Below are 27,036 nucleotides of genomic sequence, written 5' to 3' on the forward strand. Positions count from 1 at the left end.
TGTTTCATATTAAGAAGGAGCTAATTTAACTTGTTTAAATATTGACAGCCGATATTGAGGCACTTTTAGTCAGGCAAGTTCAACATTTTCTAGTTGAGCAAACTGCTGGCAGTCACTCTGTTTTAACAAGTGGTAACAATTAAATTCACACTTCATCCAGCCTCTCCACTAAGACAAAAACGTAATGTAATATGACAAGGAGCCCAACGTGTTAAGTGTCTTGTTGTGGACAAATGTTCTCTATTACTAAGTGAGGCTTAAAGGTAGGGTAGCAGATGTTTTACAGGTACATTTTTTACTGAAAACTAATCCCCTTCACACCACGACTGCAGCCAATTTATTAAATGCTCTAAAACAAACAAAAAAACAGAAAGAAACTGGAGCCAGTGAAATGCATGAAAACCTTAACCTACTTTATTGAATAATTATTTATCTATCAAACTCGACAGACATTTATCCCTCAACCCTTCTATGCTTGCCCCTCTTTGTGCATGAATCACACACTCATAGAGATTAGGAGCACATTTTTAAAGGCAATAAAATGAGAGCCAGAACTTGGTTGCAACCTTAACAAGTATACTGCCAAAAAACAGCCCACCCTTTAATGTAAGGGACATTTAAACGTTAGCAAAGGTGAGCTCATCAATGCCGCCAGGCCTCGTGAATCCGGGAACAAACATTATGTTTATCTGAGATTTGGAGGTGTAGCTTCAGGGGGAAGTCTAAAAAAAAGGGGTTTGGACTTTTGAGTTGTGTATTTTCGAAATGCAGCTTCAAGAACCATTTTTCCAGGATCTCCGATCTTAAATTGAATTCATTATTGGATATACCACAGCTGCTGTTTGTTAACAGACACATTCAGACCTTGGGTTAATATATTATATTCAATAATCTGGATTAACGAGCAATTAAGATCTCAGATATACATAGGTGTGTAAAGAAAAATGGGTGGAGTTGACATCAGATGACCAATTACAAACGTTTCCTACCAGCAATCAACACAGCTGCTACAGCCAAAACAGTAAAAAAAAACAAAAACAAAAAACAATTTAAAAAAATCTAGCTGACTACATGAATCTGTAGATTAATAAGTTCATCAATATTACAACCAAGTATTTTAAGAATGACTAAATCAGCATTTGTAATTGATTAATTGCTGTGTGTGGTGCTAAAGTTTTTATTGAGGCATTTTAGAAAGTTTCCAGTCATTATTTGTCAGATGCAATACAGACTTTTTAAAATCCTCTTTACATTTAGATGAATAACAAACATGAAAGCAATACCTACCGGTACCAAATATTAACTATTATACATTTTGTAAATTCAGCTTCTCACCTTCAGGCTGTAAAATGCTAAAAAAAAATAAAAAAAAAAAGTTTGGTTTTCTCACTTTTATGTACATTTAAAACATTTTATGGAGATGGGTGTGGAGATGGACGTACACACACAGACTGCTCTCATCATCATTCACAGATGTTTAATTTTTTTTTTTATAGAGAAAGTCCATGCAGAGATCGACAGAGTGATTGGACGGATCCGCCAGCCCTCCATGGCGGACAGAACAAACATGCCTTACACTGATGCTGTCATTCATGAAGTGCAGAGGATGGGAAACATTGTTCCTCTTAATGGACCAAGGATGGCTGCCAAAGATACAACGCTGGGAGGTTATTTCATACCCAAGGTGCCCGTACATCATCAGCCATTATAAGAGTAAGCACTATGAATTTGTGTTTATGCAGAATATTCTGGTGTTAATCTAGGGACTTTGTGTTTTTAGGGAACTTCCTTGATGCCCATGCTGACTTCTGTGCTGTTTGACAAGAATGAATGGGAGACTCCAGACACATTTGATCCTGGACACTTCCTGGATGCAAATGGAAAGTTTGTCAAGAGAGAGGCATTCCTGCCCTTCTCCGCAGGTAAACGCCTAATTTTATACTTTAAAGTTCCTATTAAACACATTTCAGGATGTTAATTTCCAGTAAATATATTAAACTAAAAACCCCACATACCTAGTCCAGTTTACTCTTCCTGATCAGCCACTCTGGTCCAAACTGGAGCTGAGATATTTTGCATCATCTCATCACCTTGTAATTTTTTCTTTAAGAATGAGATCATATATGAGATCATAAATCCTGTATAGAAAATCAGAAGTTTAATATCAATGGAACTTTTAAAAGTATGTTTTGAACCTGAGTTTAAAACCTGTTTGTCTTTGTTCTTCAGGGAAACGTGTGTGTCTCGGAGAAGGCCTCGCCAAGATGGAGCTGTTCCTGTTTTTGGTGGGATTACTGCAGAAGTTCTCCTTCTCTGTTCCTGATGGAGTAGAGCTGAGTACAGAAGGGATTACTGGAACTACGAGGGTGCCTCATCCCTACAAGGTTTACGCTACAGTTCGCTGAGTTATGCAACTTCTCAGCATTAAACCAGTGAGTAACAGAAGACTGGGCAGAATGTTTTACGGGACAAAGTTATTCACTTCTGGATGATCGCAGTCAATGTTGAGAATCTCTTAATTCTGTTTATGTGTACATGTAGTGCTGGGCAATGGTTATTTTTAAAAATGACTATGCTGATGTATGAATAGACTTGTTAAAGACAAAATGTTTGATACTTTGTAAAATGACTAAATAAGTTGTACAATCTGTAAAATTTAGTAATATAAAACTGTAATATTTAGCAATGCATTTGGACAATTTTGTACATGATATGAATTTATTAACTTGGTTGAAGTCTTTTCTGAAAACATGCAACATAATGCTGAACATTAACAATGCAGGGCTGGAGGTAGATGCAAACTTGGACTGTACCCTCCAGGTACCACCTCAGATGGTTGACAGATCTCTGGAGGAGGACATTCACATTTTTCCAGACATGCATGGATAACCAGTGCTATTAAACCAACGGGAAATCAATTATTGTTTCATAACGAGTCATTATTTAAAAATGTCACGTGACTGCACATCTCTAGAAGAAGGGAGTACTTCAGTATCAACCTTATAAAGCTAGCTAAGCTGTAGCTACATGAGGAGGCTAGCAAAGCTAATTACTTTAAAGTAAGCTACATCATGAAATGTGAAGTTTAACCTGTAATCAGTCTTATTTTAAAAACAAATAAGAAATTAAGATAGGGGAGATATTTCTGACTTCTTTTGTTAATAGGAAGGACAAAAATCAGGCCTTGACAACTGCCCCAAGGCACATTCTGTTTCAAAGCCCCAGTATTGAGCTTATAACAGATACAGAGATTCAAAGAATACTATTCTGTACAACACTACAAAACACTTTCCAAGTTGACAACTACAGTAAAGTGTGGCAGACAGAGCTATCAACATCCAGCTGCTGATATTGTCTGTCACCCTGGGTCGATGAGCTGGGCCCAGCTGGGAAGGATGAATGATCCTGGTCAGGAGATGGAACAGCCAGCTAACCACAGGAAGGAGCAGTGCAGCCAGAAGCAGGATGGAATTAAAATGGGGATCTCACAGTCAGATTTGGATGAAGTGGCAGAGGGATGTAACACATTCACATCATCCTTTTTTATTCAAATCCTAGTTTGTTTGTTTTGAAAGTCCTCTTTGTTTGGGGGGTATTGTGAATGCACAAACAAATTTGTATTTGGCTTAAAGAGGCAGACTGTGTCCACTGACAAACGCAGGTCTGGTGTCAGCAGCCCTGACAGCCATTAATGCAGAGCTGGCCATACAACGCACTGTGGTCAGACATCAAGCTACATGTATCGCCTTCACTTCTCACCTGATGAAGACGATGGAGAGGCTCATCATACACTGCCTTCGCCTGCTAGTAAACTCAGTGGTGGACCCTCTGCAGCTTGCCTACTGGCCCAGAATCTACCTGCTGCACCAATCCCTCTGTTACTTGGAGCAGGCAGGGAACACTGTGAGGGTCAGGGTCATGTTATGTTTTACTTCTCCAGTGGTTTCAATACCATCAAGCCTGCACTCCTGAGAGGGAAGCTGGAGGGAGCTGGAATGAATGAGCAGCTGACTGTGTGGACCACCTTACCAGCAGACCACAGTAGGCACCTATGGGATGCTCCATGACTGTGTGTTTGATGCAGTAGTCTGCAGCACAGTGGTACCGTGCACAATTCTTTCACCCTTATTGTTCAGTCAGTAGACTGGGTATCTATGCAAGCAAGCTAGCTTTCAACTTTCAGAGAAAGCAAAGTGTGTATTCACTTGAGTTTCATGAAATTATTCTTTAGGTTAGTTGGCATGTGTTCATTGACTTCTAAAACACACAACAGAGGGGTCAAACTTGTGATTTGTGACATAATTTAGCCCAGTTTGGTGAGCCACAGCAATAGCTGACAACAGCTTCAACAATGACGGGCATGTTGATATCCCAACTCTTCACTTTGACTGGTCCATCTTTCAATGACCCCTTCCCATCAAATCACATGAGTCACAAGGCACAAATTTCTTGCAAGCAATGTGCCAAAAGTCAGTTATATCACGCTGTGATTTTCATAAGCATGTTTGTGTGCTAAACAACAGATTCAAGAAGTTGCCATCTCTAGCTGAGGTTGTAATGCAAAGTTGACACATGCCAAAAGTAAATGATTACAAGTAAAGCATAGGTGATCCTTTCTCAGCTTTAATTTTATTAGTGTAAAAACATATATACATGTTTCAAAGTCCTCTGCTGGGGAAAATTGGACTGACAGGTACAACTTTTTTCCACAGTTTGTCTCTTTCTTCAACTTCAATTTCAGTTCACGTGTAACAAAATTTTTTACAGCAGAAATTTTTGACATACGAGTTTAGATTGTTTTTGTGTAGTTCACATTGTATTCTACAAGTTCTCACATCAAATCAACAAGCTTGTCTATTTTGGCACATATTTGCCTTGATGGCATCTATCCCAACAGCAGTTAGACTCTATCGCATCATGATGTTCTATTTTCATTTACATACATATTTCTATAACCCTTCCTCCGATGCATACCGTGTGATCGTCCATTGTTATTGTAATTGTGTTAACCCTGTGATGCAATCTGTCCAGGGTCTCACATCCCATTTGCCTGATAGTAGCGAGCACTGGCCCCATGAAGCTATTAAGAAATGTATTTAGAAGAAATAATAATTGATTAATTAGAAAGTAAGTAAGTAATTAGAAAGAAGTATTACTTTTTATTCAAACATTTTCAGTAAATTAAATATGTTTTATAAGTAAGAATTTACACTTATTAAAATTGGCGATTACTTGACAAAATTTATTCAATATTCATTCTGTAAACTAAACTTTTTTTTTTAAATTCCAGTCTCCAAAATTCTGATTAATTTTTCAATAGCTTCAGGAAGTGCTCAGTTTACTACACTAAACTGATGGTTGTATACATCATATCCACTCATTCACTTCTTTAGTATATGCATTTGATGCATTGCAAGGTAAAACTGCTGGAAGATAAATTAGTACATTGCTCCTGGTTGGCGATGCTTGTAGTTTTAACGTGGTACCACACAGAGGCGATAGGGTTTAGGACTGCGAGTGCCTCCCAACTTGAACTCCAGACTGAGCTGCCCTCCTTGTGGTGCAGAGAATGAAAATCTCTGCAGGAGGGAGGTGAAAAAGAGGAATAACTCCATTCTGGCCAGCTGTTCCCCAAGACAAACACGTTTACCTGACAATAGACAACACAAAACAGGATTTTACTTTGTTTGTATGTTTGTATGTATGTGTGTATGCATGTATATATCAATGTATGTATATTGTGTATATAACAATACATATAGGAATACTTTGATTTGTATTTTTAACTCCATGGTCTTCGCAGAACATTCTTAGCTGGACTCAGAGGTTGGTGAATGAGTCTCTTTATTGTTTTATGCATTTTTGGAAGAAATTACACATGTCAGTGCAACTGAACAAAAACAAATAAAAACAGAAAATCTATTCCACACCCACTTCCACTGTTGGGAACATACTTTCACACTGTATGGTTTTTGGAAGCGCTTACTCATGAAAACTAGATTTAACACAAGGAAACAAAGGGAAAACAATAAATAAATAAACATACATCAGTTTTACAATCACTTTCACATGGGAACAAACCCTTAGACTCAATACAGACACACAAAAAATACCCCACAATTGTTGATGAACAATGACACGTGGTATCTTTTTGTGTTTTGTTTCTTGAAGCTGTCTTGTCAAACAGAAAGAAACAGACTTCAGAAGGATTGCAGCAGCTGACTAACCTGCAGAGAAAGGCATGAAGGCTTCTCTCTTCCTGAATTTACCATCCTGGTCCAGAAAGTGTTGAGGGTTGAAGGAGTGTGGAGTCTCCCACATCAACTCATCATGTAGGACAGAATGCAGTGTTGGTATTATTGTGGTACCCTGGAGAGAAATTATTCAGTTAAAAATCACTGAATGTTGTTTTTGAGATTTTATTTCTAATGAAAAATTATGGGACTCAACTCAAAGAGTTTTTCGCCCAGTTCACAAATTGAGCAGAGCAGCAGCTTCTGCTACTTATATGTTAAAAGGAACTAGGGCTGGGCGATATGACCTTTTAGTAATATCCCGATATTTTTATGGCATGTCACGATATACGATATATATCTCGATATTTACCTTAGCCTTGAATGAATGCTTTGGTGCTTACAATCACATCAGTAAGATGATTTTGTGTCTCCATTAAAACATAATTGTTTATACTGCATTAAGATATGCTGATTTTAAACATTCATGCCAAAAGGATGACATTGTAACAAAGCAAACTGATCAAAACCGTATTTATTGAACAGTTAAAGCAGTGGCAGAAACATGTCATTTTAAAACAAAATAAAGTGACTTTGCATGATGTTATAAATGCAACGTATGAAAATAGGTGCTCGAGGGGGTGAATTTTCAAATGATGAACTATTACAAGGCTTTGCTTTATGGATACGTTTTTTAGTTGTCGTGTATTTTTTTAATCGCAGAGTTTAGCGTGGAAATCAGTCTTATAATACAGGCGGAATGTCCTCGTATCGTCTCCAATAAACGGCTTCAGCCAGCTTTTAATTCAGGGTTTGATTTCCACTTCTTTCTGTACTTTCTAGAGACATGACGAGCTAGATAAATATTTAGCTTGTGTCACACACACAGTGGATGAGGTGAGTAAGTGACAGAGGCTGTGAATGTAATCAAATAGAATTAATTATTTTTGCGTGACGTGAAAAACTTTGCAATTTACATCCCACTCTGTAATCCAGAGCGGGATCAGTGGCGGATTTTGTTGTTCATTTTGACTGTAGGTGGAGTCGTGCAGGTGTCCTCTCTGCTCCTCTGACTGGCTGCAGCCGGAGCGACTGAGTGCTTTAGGACGGGGAGAGACTCTCGTTCTGACAATAACTTTACAATATGCGCTTTAAAGTCAGTCGCCAAAACACCAGGAACGTTTCTAATAACTCCATTAAAAGTCGCTAGATTTGTCGCTTGTCGCTTTTCACAAAAAAAGTCGCCAGATTTAGCGAGTAAGTCACCAAGTTGGCAACAGTGGCTACATGCTGCTTCTCATGACGTAGCACGTAGCTCACGTTATGTATGTAACGAGGTGCGCTTGCTTTAACTCTTTGTGCAAAGCGGTGGAGAGTCGAGGAGGAGGGAGAAAACCCCGCCCACAGCTAAAACCAGCTGCGTGACAACAGGATACTCGAATATGACGAATATACGCATTTTCTATATCGCACAGGGGACTAGCCACGATATCTCGAGTATACTCGATATATCGCCTAGCCCTAAAAGGAACACATCATTGCTTACGATATAACTGATATTTAATTGTCACTTGTGAATTATATACCTTTGGGATTGAATAATTATCCAGAACAGTGTCTTTGTTTGTCATTCGGGCCACATTTAGAGGAATAATGTTTCCCATTCTCTGAATCTCATGAATGACAGCATCAGTGTAGGGCATGTTTTCTCTGTCAGACATGGAGACCTGTCTGGATGAACCAACCACAACATTGATCTCAGCCTGGACTTTCTCTGCACACAGAAAAAACAAGACGTGAGCCTGCACAATGACTTTGTTTCACAAAGCAGGACAGACCTACAAGAAACTGCTGATTAAAAGAGATCAATCAGTCAACAAGATATTACAAGATATTTCTCAGATACACACCTTGAATTTCAGGATAGTACATCATGTAAAGCAGCCCCCAGTGTAGAGTAGTTGTAGTCGTTTCAGTTCCAGCACCAAACAGGTCTATGGTGCAAAACCTCAAATTTGTTAGGTCAAAACCAGACTCTTTGTCCCCCTTCTGTCAGATAAAAAAGAAACAAATGTGAAAATCTGCTGACATATTTGGTGTATTTTGACAAAAGCAGACAAAACAAGACATATTAATTTACTTCTTGCATCTCAATGAGGAAGGAGTCGATGTAGTCTCTTGGAGAAGAGGGGTCAAGGTTCTCTCTGTGTTCTTTGACCTTGAGTTCTACAAAGTCAGCAACTTTTTGTAAGAGACTGAACAATTTCTGATGAGGTCCAGGCAGCCTCTTCATCAGCCAAGGTAGTACATTGTAAATCTGCAGAGCAGGAAGAGAATAACCAGATAAACATGACAATCAGGTGATATTAAAGATATGACATTTCTAAAAAGGCCAGTTTTTGTGAGACTGAGCCTTAGTTCCATTTAATAACATCTTGTAGCAATGTTAATGGGATGAAGTTGAATGCAGACAAGAGTTCTCTCTTATGTGCTGTATCCTTTATTAACATTCACAGAACCACCTACATGCATTGAAGAACAGAGTCTCATTAACAGCATTAGCAGTCTCACTCATGGTGCAACCTGAACAAAGTCAGCAAGGCATGCTGGGAAAACTCCACCCACCAATGCTCAACATGCTACATAGCCCCCCCCCCCCCCCCCCCCCCCCCCCCCCAGCTGGTTAGCTGTCCCCAGCAACCCAAGCATCAATAACAAAGTCCTTGAAATGCAGGGGTAACTGTCGAGCCCGCCCCGATGACCCCCCGGAAGGCTCCAAGTGCTGGGAACGATCCTGTGGCTGGTCCTCTGGCTTGGGTACACTGTCAGATGGGGCCCGGGGTTGGTAAGGGGCCCGTCTGTCTCGGTGGAGAACCACCATCCGGTTCCTTTTTATTAACTGAACTCTATACACCACATTCGACAGCCTCTCAACAACAGTGCATGGTCCAACCCAGTGGCTCATCAGTTTAGGAGACAGGCCTCTTTTCCTCTCTGGACAGTAGACCCAGACATGTGCCCCAGGAGCAAAATCCTCTCCTCTACAGCGAGTGTCATAGGCTCGTTTCTGTTTCAATCCAGCCTCAGCAAGTGCCTGCCTGGTTAGATCATGTACTTTTCTGAGTCGTCCTTGGAGCTGATAAAGGTAGTCCAAACCAGGTTTGTCTACCACCTCTGGTTCCGGAGGTGCACCAAACACTAAATCCACAGGGGTACGAAGCTCACGTCCAAACATAAGGACTGCTGGGGTGCACTTTGTAGACTCCTGGACAGCCGTCCTATATGCCCACAGGACCAGGGGCAAGTGCAGGTCCCAGTCTTGTTGATTTTGGCTGGTCAGAATGGCAAGTTGGGTGGTTAGAGTGCGATTAAACCGCTCAACCAGTCCATCACTTTGGGGATGCAATGGTGTTGTACGGGTTTTTCTTGATGCCCAGGCGTCGACAAACCTCACTGAAAACCTGGGCCTCAAAGTTCCGTCTCTGGTCACTGTGCAGTTCCTCTGGAACACCAAAGCGACAGAACATTTCATTCACCAGGCATTCAGCGGTAGTGATGGCACTCTGATCAGGGACAGCGTAGGCCTCAGGCCACTTGGTAAAATAGTCCATGGCTACCAATATGTAGCGGTTACCCCGCTCTGTTGCTGGAAAGGGCCCTAGAACATCAACAGCCACGCATTCCATTGGGACCCCCACCTGATACTGCTGCAATGGGGCGTGTGAGCGCCTAGTTGGGCCCTTCCGGGCAGTGCAGATGTCACAACAATGTACATAACACTCCACATCTTGATGGCATCCTGGCCAGTGAAATCGGGATCGAAGGCGCTGAAGAGTTTTGGTAACTCCAAAATGGCCAGCCCCTACGGCGCCATGGACAAGTTGGAGAACTCCTGGCCTGAGACTGCATGGCACCAAAAGCTGGAAGACTTCTCTGTGTCCCCCAGGTGTCTCCCAGCGGTGATAGAGTAAGCCACCAAGCCTGACAAGGCTCGACCACTGTGAGTATAGAGCCTTGGTTTCTGTGTCCAACATTGAAACTGCTGGCCATGCAGGTCGTTGGCCTCTTTCCATCCACCGTTGGATGCGGCTGAGGACAGAGTCATCACTCTGGTACTGCTGTAGCTGCACTGAACCAATGTCCTCAAAAATGTGGGTAACTGATGGTGCCGAGCAACCACCTATATCACTTTTCTGAGCGTTGTCATTCTCTGTTGTGTTGTCATGCAGGGCTGCCACCACTGGAGTCACTGTGTCCCGCTCTTCTGCATACTGGCAGTGTTGACACTCCGCCTCACAGGGACGTCGAGACAATGCATCTGCATTGAGATAATGGCGACCAGCTCGGTGGTGGATTTCAAAATCATAGTCCTGAAGTGTCTCAAGCCACCGAGCCAGCTGCCCTTCAGGTTCTTTAAAGTTGAGAAGCCAGGTGAGAGAAGCATGGTCAGTGCGTAAGAGGAACTTTTTTCCATAGATGTAAGGGCGGAAGTGACGAAGGGCTAGGACAACAGCCAGCAGCTCCCGACGGGTGACACAATAGTTCCTCTCTGGGCAGCTGAGGCCACGACTGAAGTACGCAATGACCTTCTCTCCAGTTCCCCCTCCTGCGACAGTACTGCTCCAACAGCCACACTGCTGGCATCTGTGTCTATGATGAAAGACTGCTGGAAGTCAGGGTAGGCCAAGACAGGAGCCTGAATAAGTGCCAACCGGAGCTTGGAGAAAGCTTGGGCACAGTCTGCACTCCACTTGAACACCTATACTTTCTGGGTCAGTTGATGAAGAGGATTGGCAATGTTTGCAAAGTCTCTGATGAACCGCCGGTAGTAGGATGCTAATCTTAGGAAGCTCCGCAGTTCACTGACACTGCGAAGAACTCTCCAGTCTCTAACAGCAGCTACTTTTGCCGGGTCAGTGGCCACCCCTGCTGCACCGACAACATGACCAAGAAAAGATGTCTCTCGCCGGAGCAGATGAGATCTTGGGGTTGAGATTTGAGACCAGCTTGGCGGATGGCAAGGAAAACATCTCGCAAGTTGCACAGTTCTTGCTGGAAGTCAGTAGCATGGACAAGAAGGTCGTCTAAGTAGACCACACAGTGGCTTCATGGAATGTCAGCCAAGACCCTTTCCATGAGACGCTCAAATGTGGCTGGGGCATTGCAAAGTCCGAAAGGCATCACTTTGAATTGCCATAATCCTTGGCCAGAGGAAAAGGCGGTCTTGGGGCGCGCATCTGGTGCAAGCGCCACTTGCCAGTAGCCACTCCTTAGGTCAAGGGAACTGAACCAGCAGGAACCAGCAATGTAGTCAAGGGCATCATCAACCCAGGGCAAGGGGTAAGAGTCTTTGCATGTGACTTGGTTTAGGAGACGATAGTCAACACAAAACCGCCAGGTTCCGTCCTTCTTCCTGACCAGGACCACTGGGGCTGCCCAGGGGCTCGTCGAAGGCTCAATAATTCCTGCTTCTAGCATCTCTTTGATTTTCTGCTCTGCTGCAGCCCGTTTGGCAAATGGCAGACGACGGGGGTGGAGGCGAATGGGATGGGCCTTACCCATGTCAATTTCATGTTGGACCAAACTGGTGTGGGCGCAGTCTTCATCTCTTGCAGCAAAGATGTCAGAAAACAGGTCCAGCAGCTCTCGTAGCTGGTATTTCTGATCTGTCTCCAGACCCTCACAGCTTCGTTGGTATAGGTCATCAATGGCTTGCCTAGTTTCAGCAGAAGGGGATTGTGATGGTTGTAATGGTGCAGAGAACTCACCCTCTTTGGCAGAATGTGTCAGCGTGGAGGGCCCTTCGGTTGACTGAAGCACTGTAGAACCCCGGGCGGCTACTGATTGGGAAGGTGAAGGATTCTCATCAGCAGGGGGCATCAATGTGGTGAACACCTCAGTCGCTGGTGAAGGAGTGGAGGAGCCCTGAGCAGGTAATGAAGTGAGTCGTAGTGCATCTTTTCCTGAAGGGTATAGGGCAATGATGTCTGAACTGAGACAGAGTGTAGCCCCAGGTACATCAACTACTGCTCTCAACCTGACTAATAAATCCAGCCCAATAATGCAGGGATCTTGTATGCTGGCCAGCCAGAATTTGTGGTCAACACTGTGGCCAGCGACAGTCACTGGGATGGTCCTTTCTGCAAGCAGTTTTGCTCGTGCCCCAGTAACAGTGATGATGCGCAGTTTGGTGTACCCCCAACCTTGGGGCTTTGGGCCAGTGGTTCCATGCAGAGTACCAGGGCGGATTAATGAGATGGTGGACCCAGTGTCCACCAAGGCTTTGCATTGCGTACCATTGATGTTGCAGTCCACATACAGTCCATGTGCTTGGCCCAGTCAGCCGAGCCTTAATGGTAAGGATTGGGAGGTGGGTGCAGTCATGGGTAGCAGTTCTCCCACTGTACTACCCCAGTCTAGTTTAAAGGGGCCTGTGGAACTGGGTTTCTCGGAGCTAGCGCTGGGCAGTAACGTGCAATGTGGTCCAGTTCTCCACACCGATCAGACCAGTTGTTAACTGTGCTACCAGCTGCACTTGGATGAGATAGGTTTCCAGGGGCTCCTCTCCATTATAATGAGGCAGCTTCATTGTTTTCTGTCCAGTGGCATTGAAGGGGGTGTGGCCACATGCTGAGGCCATGGGTGGGGTCATGCTCAGTGCTGGCTGGAAGGAAGAAGCAGGACCGTGCATGATAGGTGGGCTACTGCCAGTCATTTCTTCTTTGGACATGCAGGGTCTACTACCCTTCAGCTGGACTTCCTCCCAGGGGTGTCTTCATCGTCGGCCTGTCTTTATTCTTCTTGGGTCCTTCTGCTGGACTTCCTCCCAGGGGAGTCTTCATCATCATCCTGTCCATTTTCTTGGGACGAGCCCCCTCCAGTGAATGCAGCCGTGTGATCAGGTCTTCAACTTCTCCCAAAATGGATACCATCTTTATCCCACTTCTGACACCAATGTAGCAATATGAATGAGATGAAGTTGAATGCAGACAAGAGTTCTCTCTTACTTGCTCTACCTTTTATTAACATTCACAGATCCACCTACATGCATTGAAGAACAGAGTCTCATTAACAGCATTAGCAGTCTCACTCACGGTGCAACCTGAACAAAGTCAGCAAGGCATGCTGGGAAAACTCCACCCACCAATGCTCAACATGCTACAATCTTATTGTAGAATGTAAATAGAAAACAACAAGTTTCTGCACTTTCTCTTGGCTGTTTTCAAACATCTGTTGACAGATGAGTTTGGGAAAAGTTTTACTTGAAAGAGAAAAGTTTCTGTCCTCAAAACATCAAATTATCCTTAAAAATGTTGAACAGAATATGTAAATATTGTAACTATTGAGTAATGAGGTGGTGAATGTATGTCAGCCAGTCCACGTATACATTCAAAAGGATGGTGGCTGTAAGGAAGAAACTATTTTTAAGTCTGTTTGTTGTGGTTTTGATGCACCTGCAGCATTAGTCAAAAAACAACAGCTTGAACATGATAAAATCAGGGTGTAATCTACCCTTGATAATATTTTATGCCTTACTGAGGCAGCAAGAGACATAACTGTCCATCAGTGAGGGGAGCAGACAATCAATAATTTTCTCTGCTGCTTTGTATATCATCTGATGTACATTTACAAAAAATAAAAATAGATCAAAGAGCAGGTATTGCCAAACTCTAACATGACTCAAATGCTGCTTTCACTTATAAACTGCTTCTTCATCTTCATTTTGAGCCGCTTATCTGGGGTCGGGTCGTGGGGGCAGCAGCCTAAGCAGGGAAGCCCAGACTTCCCTCTCCCCAGCCACATTTGCCAACTCTGTTAGGGGGATCCCGAGGCGTTTCCAGGCCAGCCGAGAGATATAATCCCTCCGGCATGTCCTGGATCTTCCCCGGGGTCTCCTCCCAGAGGGACGTGCCTGGAACACCTCACCAGGGAGGTCCAGGAGGCATCCTAACCAGATGCCTGAGCCACCTCAACTGGTTCCTCTCGATGTGGAGGAGCAGTGGCTCTACTCTGAGCCACTCCTGGGTGACCAAGCTCCTCACCCTATCTCTAAGGGAGAGCCGGGCCACCCTGCGGAGGAAACTCATTTTGGCAGCCTCTATACGAGATCTCGTTCTTTCAGTCATGACCCACAGCTCATGACCATAGGTGAGGGTAGGAACATAGATGGACTGGTAAATTGAGAGCTTTGCTTTCTAGCTCAGCTCCCTCTTCACCACGACAGACCAGCGCAGAATCCGCATTACTGCAGACGCCGCACCGATCCGTCTGTCGATCTCGCGCTCCATCCTTCCCTTACTCGTGAAAAAGACCCCGAGATATTTAAACTCCTCCACTTGACACAGGACCTCACGCCCGATCCGGTGAGGGCAATCCACCCTATTTTGGCTGAGGACCATGGTCTAAGATTTGGAGGTGCTGATTCTCATCCCAGCCACTTCACACTTGGCCACAAATCGCTCAAGTGAGAGCTGGAGATCACAGCCAGATGAAGCCAACAGGACCGCGTCATCCACAAAAAGTAGAGCACCAATCCTAAAGCCACCAAACTGGATCCCCTCAACACCTCGGCTGCACCCAGAAATTCTGTCCATAAAAGTTATGAATAGAATCGATGATAAAGGGCAGCCTTGGTGGAGTCCAACCCTCACTGGAAATAAATTCGACTCACTGCTGGCAATGCGTACCAAGCTCTGACACCTGTCGTCGCAGTTCGTACAGGGACCGGACAGCTTGTACAAGGGGGGTCCGGTACCCCTTACTCCCGGAGTACTCCTCACAGGACCGCCCGGGAGGCACAGTCGAACGTCTTTGCCAAGTTAACAAAGCACATGTAGACTGGTTGGGCAAACTCCAATGCCCCCTCCAGGGTGCTGGTCCACTCTTCTGCGACCAGGACGAAAACCATACTGCTCCTCCTCAATCTGAGATTCAACTATCCAACGGACCCTCCTCTCCAGGACCCCTGAATAGACCTTACTGGGGAGACTGAGGAGTGTGATTCCCCTGTAATTGGAGCACAATATTTTCACATAATTTCGCACTGAATTTTCTTTAATCATATGCTTTTACTTTGAACACAAGATGTGGAACTTCCATCACGTGACCGATCTTTGATTGTTGTACAGCAAAGACCTGGAGGCAATACTCGGTGAGCTTGGCTTGGGATGGATAGACAGCAGAAGTATTTTCATATTTCTCTTTGTTTTTCTCTTGTTGAGTGATGTTTTGAGAAACAGACGGCCAAGAAACTTCCCCCCCGGACCGTGGGCTGTTCCTTTTATAGGCGACCTTCATCGCATCCAACCTGCCAGACTTCACATACTTCTCAAAGAGGTACGAGTCTTCACTGGACTAAAAGTACCCTAAGTACTACTATTTCCTCACATAACCAAGGCAGAGGTTATAGGCGTCGGTTTGTCTGTCGGTCTGTCTGTTTGTCTAAAATTATTGATAGATTTTGATTACATTTTCAGGTAATGCTTGAAATGGAATAAGTAGGCTAGTGATTAGATTTCGGGGGTGATTCGGATCCCCACCAGGATTCAGAAAGTTTTAAGACGATTTTCAATCAAGATAGTGATGGCTTTTACCATGAAAGGTTTTAACTACAACACGGAAGTTTGCTTCCGATTCGCAGCTTCCGCGTTATGTCCAAAGGACAATCCACTGAATTTTTGGGAAATGAGCCCAATTTAGCGTCAGTCAAACACTACAATACTTAGACTCTTCAAATCTGAAGTAAAATCACGACCAGATGAAGCCAACAGGACCACATCATCTGCAAAAAGTAGGGACCTAGAAATTCTGTTCATATAAGTTATGAACAGAATCGGTGATAAAGGGCAGCCCACAGGAGCTCCCAGGGGACATGGTCGAATGCCTTCTCCAGGTCCACAAAGCACATGTAGACTGGTTGGGAAACTCCCAACTCCCATGCCCCCTCCAGGACCCCAAAGAGGGTATAGAGCTGGTCCACTGTTCCGCGACCAGGACAAAAAACACACTGCTCCTCCTCAATCCGAGATTCAACTATCCGGCGGGCCCTCCTCTCCAGGACCCCTGAATAGACCTTACTGGGGAGGCTGAGAAGTGTGATTCCCCTGTAATTGGAACACACCCTCCGGTCCCCCTTCTTAAAAAGGGGGACAGCCACCCCAGTCTGCCAGTCCAGCGGCACTGTCCCCAATGTCCACGCGATGCTGCAGAGGCGTGTTAGCCAGGACAGCCCAACAGCATCCAGAGCCTTAAGGAACTCCGGGCGGATCTCATCCACCCCCGGGGCCTTGCACCAAGGAGCTTTTTGACCACCTCAGCGACTTCAGCCCCAGAGAAAGGAGAGTCCACCCCTGAGTCCCCCAGCTCTGCTTCCTCATCGGAAGACGTGTTAGTAGGATTGAGGAGGTCTTCGAAGTATTCCCGAGTTGAGGTCAGCAGCTCCCCATCTTCACTGTACACAGTGTTGACGGAGCACTGCTTCCCCCTCCTGAGCTGCCGGATGGTGGACCAGAATCACCTCGAAGCCGTCCGGAAGTCTTTCTCCATGGCCTCGCCGAACTCCTCCCATGCCCTAGATTTTGCCTCTGCGACAGCCGAAGCCGCTTAGCATGTCGGTACCCATCAGCTGCCTCCAGAGTCTCACAGGCCAAGAAGGCCCGATAGGACTCCTTCTTCAGCTTGACGGCATCCCTCACTGCTGGTGTCCACCAACGAGTCCTGGGATTACTGCCACGACAGGCACCAACGACCTTACAGCCACAGCTCCAGCTGGCCGCCTCAACAATAGAGGCACAGAACACAGCCCATTCGGACTCAATGCCCCCCACCTCACTCGGGAAATGTTTGAAGCTCTGCTGAAGGTGGGAGTTAAAGCTCGCTCTGACTGGGAACTCAGCCAGACGTTCCCAGCAGACCCTCACAACACGTTTGGGCCTGCCAGATCTGACCGGCTTCCTCCCCCATCATCTGAGTCAACTCACCATCAGGTGGTGATCAGTTGACAGCTCCGCCCCCCTCTTCACCCGAGTGTCCAAGGCATGTGGATGCAGGTCCGATGATACGACTACAAAATCGATCATCAAACTGCGGCTCAGGGAAGCCTGATGCCAGGTGTACATATGGACACTCTTTTGTTGGAATATGGTGTTTGTTATGGACAATCCATGACGAGCACAGAAGTCCAATAACAAAACACCATTTGGGTTCAGAGGGGGGGGAACCATACCTCCCAATCACTCCTCTCCACATCTTACTGTCATTGCCCACGTGAGTATTGAAGTTTCCCAGCAGAACAATGGAGTCCCCAGAAGGAGCACCCTCCAGCACTCCCTCCAAGGACTCCAGAAAGGGTGGGTACCCTTTCGTCCACCGGGGTAAACCCCAACGTGCAGGCACCAAGCTGGGGTCTGATGAGAATGTCCACACCTGCTCGGCGCCTCTCACCATGAGCAACTCCAGAGTGGAAGAAAGTCCAGCCCCTCTCAAGGGTACTTGTTCAAGAGCTCAAGCTATGCGTCAAGGTGAGACCAACTATATCTAGTCGGAATCGCTCAACCTCGCGCACAAGCTCAGGCTCCTTCCCCACCAGAGAGGTGACATTCCACGTCCCAAGAGCTAGCTTCTGCAGCCGGGATCAGACCGCCAGCGTCCCCGCCCCCTGCTGCCACCCAGCACACCCTGCACCCGACCACTACAGTTTCTCCTGCAGATGGTGAGCCCACAGGAGGTGGGGCCCAAGTAACCCTTCTGGGCTGAGCCCAACCGGGCCCCACGGGCAAAGGCCCGGCCACCAGACGCTCGCTCTTGTACCCCACCCCCAGGCCTGGCTCCAGAGGGGGGTCCTGGTAACCCGCATCCGAGCAAGGGAACATTTATACCAGGGCTGGGCGATATATCGAATATACTCGAGATATCGTGGCTAGTCCTCTGTGCGATATAGAAAATACCTATATTCGTCATATTCGAGTATCCTGTTGTCACGCAGTTGTGTTTAGCTGCGGGTGGGGTTTGCCCTCTCCTCCTCGACTCTGCACCGCTTTGCACAGAGAGTTAAAGCAAGCGCACCTAGTTACGTACATAACGTGAGCTATGTGCTACGTCATGAGAGGCAGCGTGTAGCAACTTTTCTAGCAGAGAACTCCGGTAGCACTTGCAGCGCGAGTTACGAAAAATGGAGGAGGAAGAATTTGTTCCTAAGAAAAGTAGCACAGGGTCCATCATCTGGCAGTGGTTTGGATACCGGAGAGAGGATGTTGACCAAACAAGTGTCATATGCAATGTATGTCGCAAAAGTGTCGCCACAAAAGGTAGCAGTACCACCAATTTGTTTCACCATTTGAAAAGTCACCCCCTAGAGCACGAGGAGTGCTTGAAACTCCGCACAAGCGGATCTCCGGCCGGTGCCATTGCAAAGAATCTGCCGCAGCAACCACCATTGACGCAACTAAGTCTGGCGTCTTCTTTTTCCAAAACAACAGCATATGAAAAAGACAGTCCAAAGCAGAAGGAGATAACGTCTGCGGTAACCTTCCATATAGTGAAAGACATGGTTCCAGTGATTGTAGTTGAAAAACCCAAGATATCGTCTACCTACTCGTAAATATTTTGCAGAGACAGCTCTACCGAATTTGTACATTAAAGTGAGAGAAGAGCTGACGAGTCAACTTACCAATATGACACATTTCTCCACAACTGCCGATTTATGGAGCAGCCGAACATGTGAGCCATACCTCAGCCTAAAGGTCCACTATGTCGATAACTGGGAGTTGAAAAGTACCTCCAGACCAGCTTTCTCCCAGAAGACCACACAGGCGAGATAATCGCACAAGGCCTGAAAGATGCTCTCCTGTCATGGAACTTGAACGCAGCACGTCAGGTGTGCATTACCACAGATAATGGCGCAAACATCGTAAAAGCCATAAGCCTGAACCACTGGACACGTCTACAGTGTTTTGGCCATCGCCTACATCTTGCAATTGGTAAGCATTTGCCCCTATGATTTAAGCGTGTGTTTGTGTGTATGTGAGAGAGAGAGAGAGAGAGAGAGAGAGAGAGAGACAGTGAGTGAGCCTGAGTTAGTTTGTGTGAGATGCATTTTTTCAGAAAACATAGTTTGTTCTTTAAATTACAAATCATTTTTTATTTTATTGCATTATTTTTCTGCTTAAGTGTCAGACTATACTGCTCTTTATAGTGTTTTTATATCTTTAAACTTGTATTTTTTTGTAAGCATTTTCACTTGTACACATTACTGTATACAAATGCCCACCAAAGTTCGTTTTGGTGATAGGCTGAGTGGCTTTTTTCACAATTACTGAAACATTCTTAATGTTTGTTCTCATTCTCAGAGAGAAGCATGAAAGACGCTTGTATCGACCGTGCTGTTGCTGCAAAAAGGTGGTCAGCAGCTTCTCTTTTAGTTGGAAAAGGAGGAGAGACCTGGCCACAGCACAGCAAGAGCTGAATCTTCCTCGACACCAGCTGATCAGCGAGTCTCCTACCAGGTGGGGATCCAGAGCGAAGATGATAGAGCGGGTCCTTGAGCAGGAGCGAGCTATATCTCAAGTCTTAGCAGCCGACAAAAAAACTCGGCACCTTGTTCTCACCTGGCAAGACCTGGAAGTCCTTGAGTCAGTGCATAAGGCTCTCAAACCTCTCCTGGAATTCACTGATGCTCTGTCTGGTAAGAGCTATGTCACAATGTCTTATGTGAAGCCTGTTCTCCATCTCTTCCAGTCCAGCATCTTGGGACATCAGGAGGACGATTCTCCACTGACCAAATTTATCAAAACCTCCATCCTGGATTACCTGCGTGAGAAGTATTCTGATCCTTCCACTGACGACCTGCTCGACATGGCAGGCTTAATGGATCCCAGGTTCAAGACAACATACTGCACAAATTAAAAGATGGAGGGCATCAAGAACAAAGCCACAACTGAGATGGAGGCGACACTGTCTGAGTCTGACCAGACTCAGAGCACAGATGAGTTGCCTGTTTCACAGCCAACAGAGCCACTAAAGAAAAAAACCCTTGGAAGCTTCTTCAGAGGGGCAGCAGCATCCTCTGCTATACTATCACAGAGAGAGCGTATGGGAAAAAAGCTGTCTTCCTACCTACAGTTAAGCTGCGTTGACAGTGAAGCAAATCCCCTGCAATGGTGGACTGATCATTAAGAAATGTTCCCAAACCTGAAAAATGTGGCAAAAAAGTTCCTCTGTGTTCCCGCCACCAGTTCCCCATCGGAAAGAGTATTTAGTACTAGTGGGAACATAGTTACGTACCATCGAGCATCTCTCAAACCCGATGCTGTTGATAGACTTGTGTTTTTAGCCCAAAACCTATGAACAACCTAGCATGCGCTGGTTGTTGGCACAAAGGTACAACAAACCATGCACAAAATGTGACTACTTTTTTTTACTTTTGGTTTATGCCACAAGAAGAAACCCCCTCCAAAAATGTTGTGAACTTTTCATTTTCACTTTATTAGGCAGCTAATTTTTATTTTACTGTTTTTTGAAAATCTGTGCATTTTTTTGTGTTATTACAGTAACTCGATTATACAAGAAAAAAACTTTAGTTTTTTTTTAATTTTATTTCTTATTGCTGTTATTCACTGCACAAAATGTGCACTTGAATTTATATTATTTTCACTTGTTGCATTTTTTACATTATGCAAAGGCACTTTATGTTGTTTTAAGATTACATGTTGCTGCCACAGCTTTAACTGTTAAATAAATACGGTTTTGATCAATTTGCTTAGTTACAATTTCATCCTTTTAGCATGAATGTTTAAAATCAGCATATCTTAATGCAGTATGAACAATTATGTTTTAATGTAGACACAAAATCATCTTACTGATGTGATTGTATGCACCAAAGCATTAATTCAAGGCTAAGGTAAATATCGAGATATATATCGTATATCGTGACATGCCATAAAAATATCGGGATATTAGTAAAAGGTCATATCGCCCAGCCCTAATTTATACTCAGGTTTGTCGTCATCGTAGGGGTCGATGAGCCGCGCTTAGTCTGGTTCCTCCCCCAGACACCTGTTTGCCATGGGTGACCCTACCAGGGGCATAAAGCCCCAGACAACATCCTGCCCCAGACAACATACTTGCTAGGATCTTCGGGACACACAAACCCCTCCACCACGATAAGGTGACAGCTCAGGGAGGGGCACTCCCCCTCCCTGAGCCCGCGGAAAATCACTCATAAACTGGAGTTCTGAAATGTTCTGTAGATGTTCTGAGAGGCAGACTGTAAGAAAACAGAGGCTTCAACATCTGATGCCTCCTGTGGATTCTAGACAGCCATTCACACACTTCCTCTTCCCAGTTATTGTTGGGTATGTAGAACATTGTCACTTGTTATCAGTGGTTATGTTGTTTGGAACAGAAAGACCGTCCTCCACCTCCTAGCAGGTTCAGTAGGTTATATAATCTATTGTGGAAGTTAGAAGAGTTTGTGCAAGGTCATAGCTAACTCTCCTGTAATGAGGTAAACAACTATCTGTTGCAGCAACCTAGCAACTGTGTCAACAACAACAGCAACAGATGTCTCACTATGGACACTGTATAATTAGTAACCTGTGCTAGACGAGACATGATCTCCCATGTAAGGAAATGTCACATTGCTAAGGGCCTATATAGCAAATGGGCTTCTTCTGAGGAGAGCCTTCCCTGCCCCACACCAAAACTATGTCAGTCTGTGTAATAAAGTAATCTCTTCTGCTGGTTGCAATGTCCTGTCTGTTGCATCAAAGACCACCAGACTGCAGAGTTTTATAGGTTTTGTATGTCATTATTATGTATATTTACTTTTTTTTTTTTGTTAATGTGCATGGAGCAATTCTGGAGCAAAGTCACACTGCTGCATGTGGCAAATGAGATTACTTGCATCATAACAGATGTGATATGATAATTTCTACCTATCTCTGCCACAGGTGATTATTTTCACCTCACAGGATTTTTCGGCGTTCTATTTTTAGTTTCTCGACATTCTGGATCAGATGTTATGGAAGTTTTTTGTAAAGGGTGGATCCATGCTGGATTTTACATCATACTGGACCTCGTAGGAATAGACATCCACATCATGAAGAAGTGCATTGAAACTGAACCAGCTGGAAGTGGTTTCCGCAGCAGCTGCAGAGGGACGTCCAGCCACAGCACCCCTCAGATATGCAGCAAACTTCTAAAAGGATGCAGTGCAGGTACCAACAAACATGAATTTTAAAAAAAATTGTGTGAAGGCACTTCCGGCAGCAGAGACATGGCTGGATTCATGATTAATTTACTTCACTTCATAGTGAATACTGTGGATGGTCACGATTAAATTTTATTAATTGTCTTAGTTTGAGGGGTGCCTGGGGTGGCCAGTGTGATTGGAGCAGTGGCCTGTTTCCCCCCAGATCAAGAGAGAATCTTCAACAGAAAGTCTCTTGCTGCGATGTGATTGTCTGAACAGTGACTGCTGGAGAAACTGGATCAAACTATCTGGACTTTATCCTGGAAAAGATGACTTCAAAATCATTCACCATCACTTTAGTTTTGGAAACAATGATGTCCTGTTCAATGTTTCATGACTTATGAATGCAAAATTTACCTGTCAAGAGTTTTTAAAGTATATTTTAAATTTTTGTTTTGGTGTTTGTTGATTCAAATGGAAAATATATTTATATTTGGGTTGAGTGTTTATGTAATAAGATTATTAAATGTTATATACCATCTGCAGAGGAGGCTCACCTGTACTGCAAAACCTCCCTGTAATTCCAAAATGTCTCTGAAATGCTGAAGAATCGTCTGGTACTGCTTGTCATTGTACTCAAATCGATTCCCAAACACCAAACAGCAAATGATGTTGGAGACAGCGTTGTTTATCAGTGGCTGACAATTAAAAGGTTTGCCTATAAGATAAAGACAGTGTTGATAAATGAAAATGAAGAATATCAAAACAAGAATATGAGATGAGCCGCAGGAACATGAGAAATTTTAGAATGAACAAAGAAATGAACATAACAAAAACAAAGGCATCAGGGGAAAGCGTATTTTTTTGTGATGTTTTTACCTTGCTGATCTGCAAAAGCCTCTGAGAGATATCTGCACTCCTGCTGGATGCTATGCTCCATGGTCTTCTTCCCCAAGCCAAAGTTTCTCAGTGTATGAAGAGCAAATCTTCTCTGTTGCTTCCATTGATAACCAACTGATAACACAAGACCTTTAAAAAGAAAGAACAGAAAACAGTTTTAAACATGATGGTAATTTGAGTCAGGTACTATGATCGTACAAGATTTTTGGGAGAAAATTCACTAAACACCTTTATTTCCAACCAGGTCATCAAACAATGGGATGTTGGGACGATCTGTGAAGTCATCTCCTCGATCGATCAGGGCCTCTTTAACATGTTTGTAGCCATTAAGGACAACAATCTTTCCACCAAAGAGATGAAGGCTAAATATGTTTCCATATTTCTCTGCAAACTGAACAGACATAGAAAAAAAAAACATAAAAAAAAATTTAAAAAAATTAAAAGAAACAACCCAACACACTCAAAAGTCTCTACTTGCAAATAAATACGTTACTTCACCTTAAAACTTTGGTTCTGCTATTAGATACAAGCAAAACAAAACAAAACAAAAAAAAGATTCTGAAACTGTGTTTGTTTTTTTCAGTTTAAAACAAATTATTCCAAAGTTATAAAAGAAAAATAAGACATGCAAATATGACCTGCAAATACTACCTTAAAATAAGATGTGTAGGTTTTGCGGCAAAAGGTAAATTTGCCGTAACACATACACTAAACTCGAGGTTCTCTATCAGATGTGTGTTCCAATACTTCTGTGTCAGCAGCAATACATATATTCTTTCCAATCCTCAAATGCAAAATCAAATTCAACCAATGAATTACCAGTATTCTAACTAAACTGACTTACTACATAATATAGGATGTATCAACGGTCAACAGAAAATGTGATTACGACTGGGGCGACTGTTGATAATAGCATCAGCTTCACATAAAACTGTGTGAGACCTTCCTCAGTCCTCAACAGAATTTAGGAACTTCTGTACAGACACTCACACGCTCCACCATGATGTGATCAAGCAGGGGAATCAAAGCAGTGTCGCTGATCTGAACATGATTCCATCTTTTTACCACTTTTAGCTCACAAAGTTGGGCCCATTACCTGAACGCAGTTGCAACACCTGCCCATACCTGGATATGAATCTTCAGAGCCCATTTATGAAGCGATCGGCAAGCAATGGAAAGACAATTGGTGTTGATTTGGCCACTACCATGTTGGAGAGTGTATTGGTGGATGGTGAGTGGATTTCCATTGTTTACATTAGTTATTATTTGGTGTAGAGGAGATAATACATAAATTGAAGTAATAATAATAATAATAACAGCGAGTTACTGATGGATGATGGCTTCATACTCTTCTGCATTTTGTGTGGCCGTTAATGTCGGCTAATATCAGTTAATATCAGTTAATGCTACTTGCAGCCGCCGCTCGCTCTCTTTTTTTTAAATTTGTTGCTGAAAACTAGCCACAGACCAAGTAGCACATATATTTCATCCTTTTTTCGTTTTTTTTTTTGTCGCACACAATACTGATGACACAGTGATTTCACATAAACCCCGCCCATTTTAGATCTGGTACTAGATTGTTATGGAAAAGAAACAGGACCAAGCTGAGATGAGTTGAGGCGAGTTAAGTTGAGACAAGCTGATACTAATGGAAAAGAGGCATTGGTAACATTTAATGGCGAGACATGTGTCAAGTTTAACCTTAGTCAGACCTGATCGGAGGTGGCAATTCCTGGTCCAGAAAGTAAAAGTCCGCCTGCCATGTTTTTGGATCTACCTGTACATTTAGAATAGGTGTTTTCACTAACAGGCTCGTTTACTCTGCTCATTAAATTCAGCTTGTTTGGTGACTGGTTGGAACAGCTGCCAGACAGGACTTTTACTTTCTGGACCAGAAATTTCCACCTCTGGACCTGACAGAATGAAAATCACATCAGTTTATTAGTTATGGATGTTCCTCTATCTTGACTGAACAGAAACATCCCAGGGCATTTTTTCTGGATGTCAGACCCACCTGTTGAGGTGTTGTTAGAGAAAAAGATAATGGTTAAGCTGAGCTCTCATCCGTGTTCAAGGACAGTCCCACTCCCCACAGCCCTGCAGTCCATTCAGGTCCTTGATTCTGAAAACCAGCGCTGCTCCCAGCACACTAAATAGAATCCACTGCAATTTGTTAATGTGTATATAACAATATCTTCTATTTAAGATCTGTATGAACAACAAATGGTTTCTCTGTGGAGTTTGTCCCGTGTGTGGGGGGGGTTCTTTCTAAGCTCCAAACACATGGATCATCTTAGAGGAGGCTGAAGTCAAGCTACGAATCGGAAGCTAACTTCAGCCTCGTTCCAAGGCATGTGTGTGAGAGATTTAATGTTAGTCTCTCTCCGTGTTGGGCTAGGTACAGGCCCAGCCCCTAACGGGTAATAATCGACCAACCAAGTAAACCAAATTGTTTTCTAGAGATAATGAAATAAATTATTCCAGACGCGAGAACAACGCTGTCTGCTTCCGTACAAAAGTCTAATTAGTTTAATCATCTTTGGAAAGTGTAAGCCCATTCTATAATCCTAATATATACCTTTAAAGAATCATACTGTAGATACCTCACTGAACTGCAGATGAAGCCTGGCAGGTTGGATGCGGTGAAGATCTCCGATAAAAGGAAGAGCCCGCGGACCAGGAGGGAAGTTGGGGGGATTTCTGTTCTTCAAAATACTGCTCAAAAGCAGAAAGATGAAAAAAAAATATCAAAATACTCCTGGTGTCTATCCACTCCAAGCCGAGAATGCTGTATATCGCCTCCATTTCTCCGTTTTTCCTTCGACACGACAACTAAACACTTAGTTGGGAGGAGGGTGGTCTTCCTGGAGAAGTGTGGGTGGGAACCAAAAACAATGAGCTTTCCCATTTCAGTGCTTGCAAAGGAAGCCAAGATTACAGCACAATCTGATTAAGTAAAAAATATCCATTAAAGGTGGAGTATGTAAGATTTTCAATATTTTCAAAAGAAATTAACTAAAAAAAATAACTACAGTCATAATTATATAGTTTTTTTTTTAAACATGTAGGTTTCAGTATGTCCATATTTGATGTGTTATTAAATTAAAAGTTTAAGTAATGACAAAGACCCTTCTTAAATGTTTGCCTACCAGTAAAAAAAAAAAAAAAAAAGTACTTTTTGTCATTTGTCATTAATTAATTTCATAATGCATCAAATATGGACAGACTGGAACCTACATGTTTAAAAAAAAAAACTATGTAATTATGATTGTAGTTATTTTTTTTAGTTAATTTATTTTGAAAATATTGAAAATCTTACATACTCCACCTTTGAAGCAAGGTTTGATTAAATTTCAGTTTGCAACTTTGTATTATTTGTGTGAAATAAACAGTATGAACATGAAGGGCAAGTCATACTTTATCACATATTGATGTAACTTGATCTTTATCACATTATAACATGATAGTTCACTGTAAAAACATTAAATATATTTGTTTGATATTGCTATGCATGTAAAGTATATTTCGGTGATGAAAAATCATCCAAAATTTTGAATACTGTCAGATAATATTTGGATGTTATTTAGATATATAAACATTTTAACCTCTTCTTAGTAAAGACAGAAGCTTTAATAAGAATATTCCATAATGATAAGAATCTATTTGTTTTCCCTCACTAAGGTTTTCTACAAACTTTTTTTTTTTAATTCAACT

General features: G+C 43.4%; 1 protein-coding gene and 1 pseudogene across 2 annotated transcripts in view; one reads left to right on the plus strand and one right to left on the minus strand.

Annotated features, from left to right (window-relative positions):
- Positions 1-2,405, plus strand: part of LOC306759941 (cytochrome P450 2J4-like) — a gene marked incomplete at both ends in the record, with an annotated part of 28,117 nt that extends 25,712 nt beyond the window's left edge. The window contains 3 exons of the mRNA XM_079245689.1: positions 1,497-1,684; positions 1,781-1,922; positions 2,230-2,405. Of these exons, the coding sequence (XP_079101815.1) occupies positions 1,497-1,684; positions 1,781-1,922; positions 2,230-2,405 (506 nt within the window). The remainder of the gene's footprint in view (positions 1-1,496; positions 1,685-1,780; positions 1,923-2,229) is intronic.
- Positions 2,406-5,474: 3,069 nt separating this feature from the next.
- On the minus strand, positions 5,475-26,217 carry LOC306759573 (cytochrome P450 2J4-like; annotated as a pseudogene). Its single transcript has 9 exons — positions 25,926-26,217; positions 23,551-23,713; positions 23,302-23,451; positions 22,980-23,140; positions 8,374-8,550; positions 8,144-8,282; positions 7,820-8,007; positions 6,228-6,369; positions 5,475-5,650 (listed from the first exon to the last, which is right to left on the minus strand). The product of its transcript is annotated as a cytochrome P450 2J4-like (transcript).
- Between the last annotated feature and the right edge of the window lie 819 nt (positions 26,218-27,036).

This window comes from Telmatherina bonti (genome assembly GCF_933228915.1).
Source record: "Telmatherina bonti genome assembly, chromosome: 8".
NCBI classification, from domain to species: Eukaryota; Metazoa; Chordata; class Actinopteri; order Atheriniformes; family Telmatherinidae; genus Telmatherina; species Telmatherina bonti.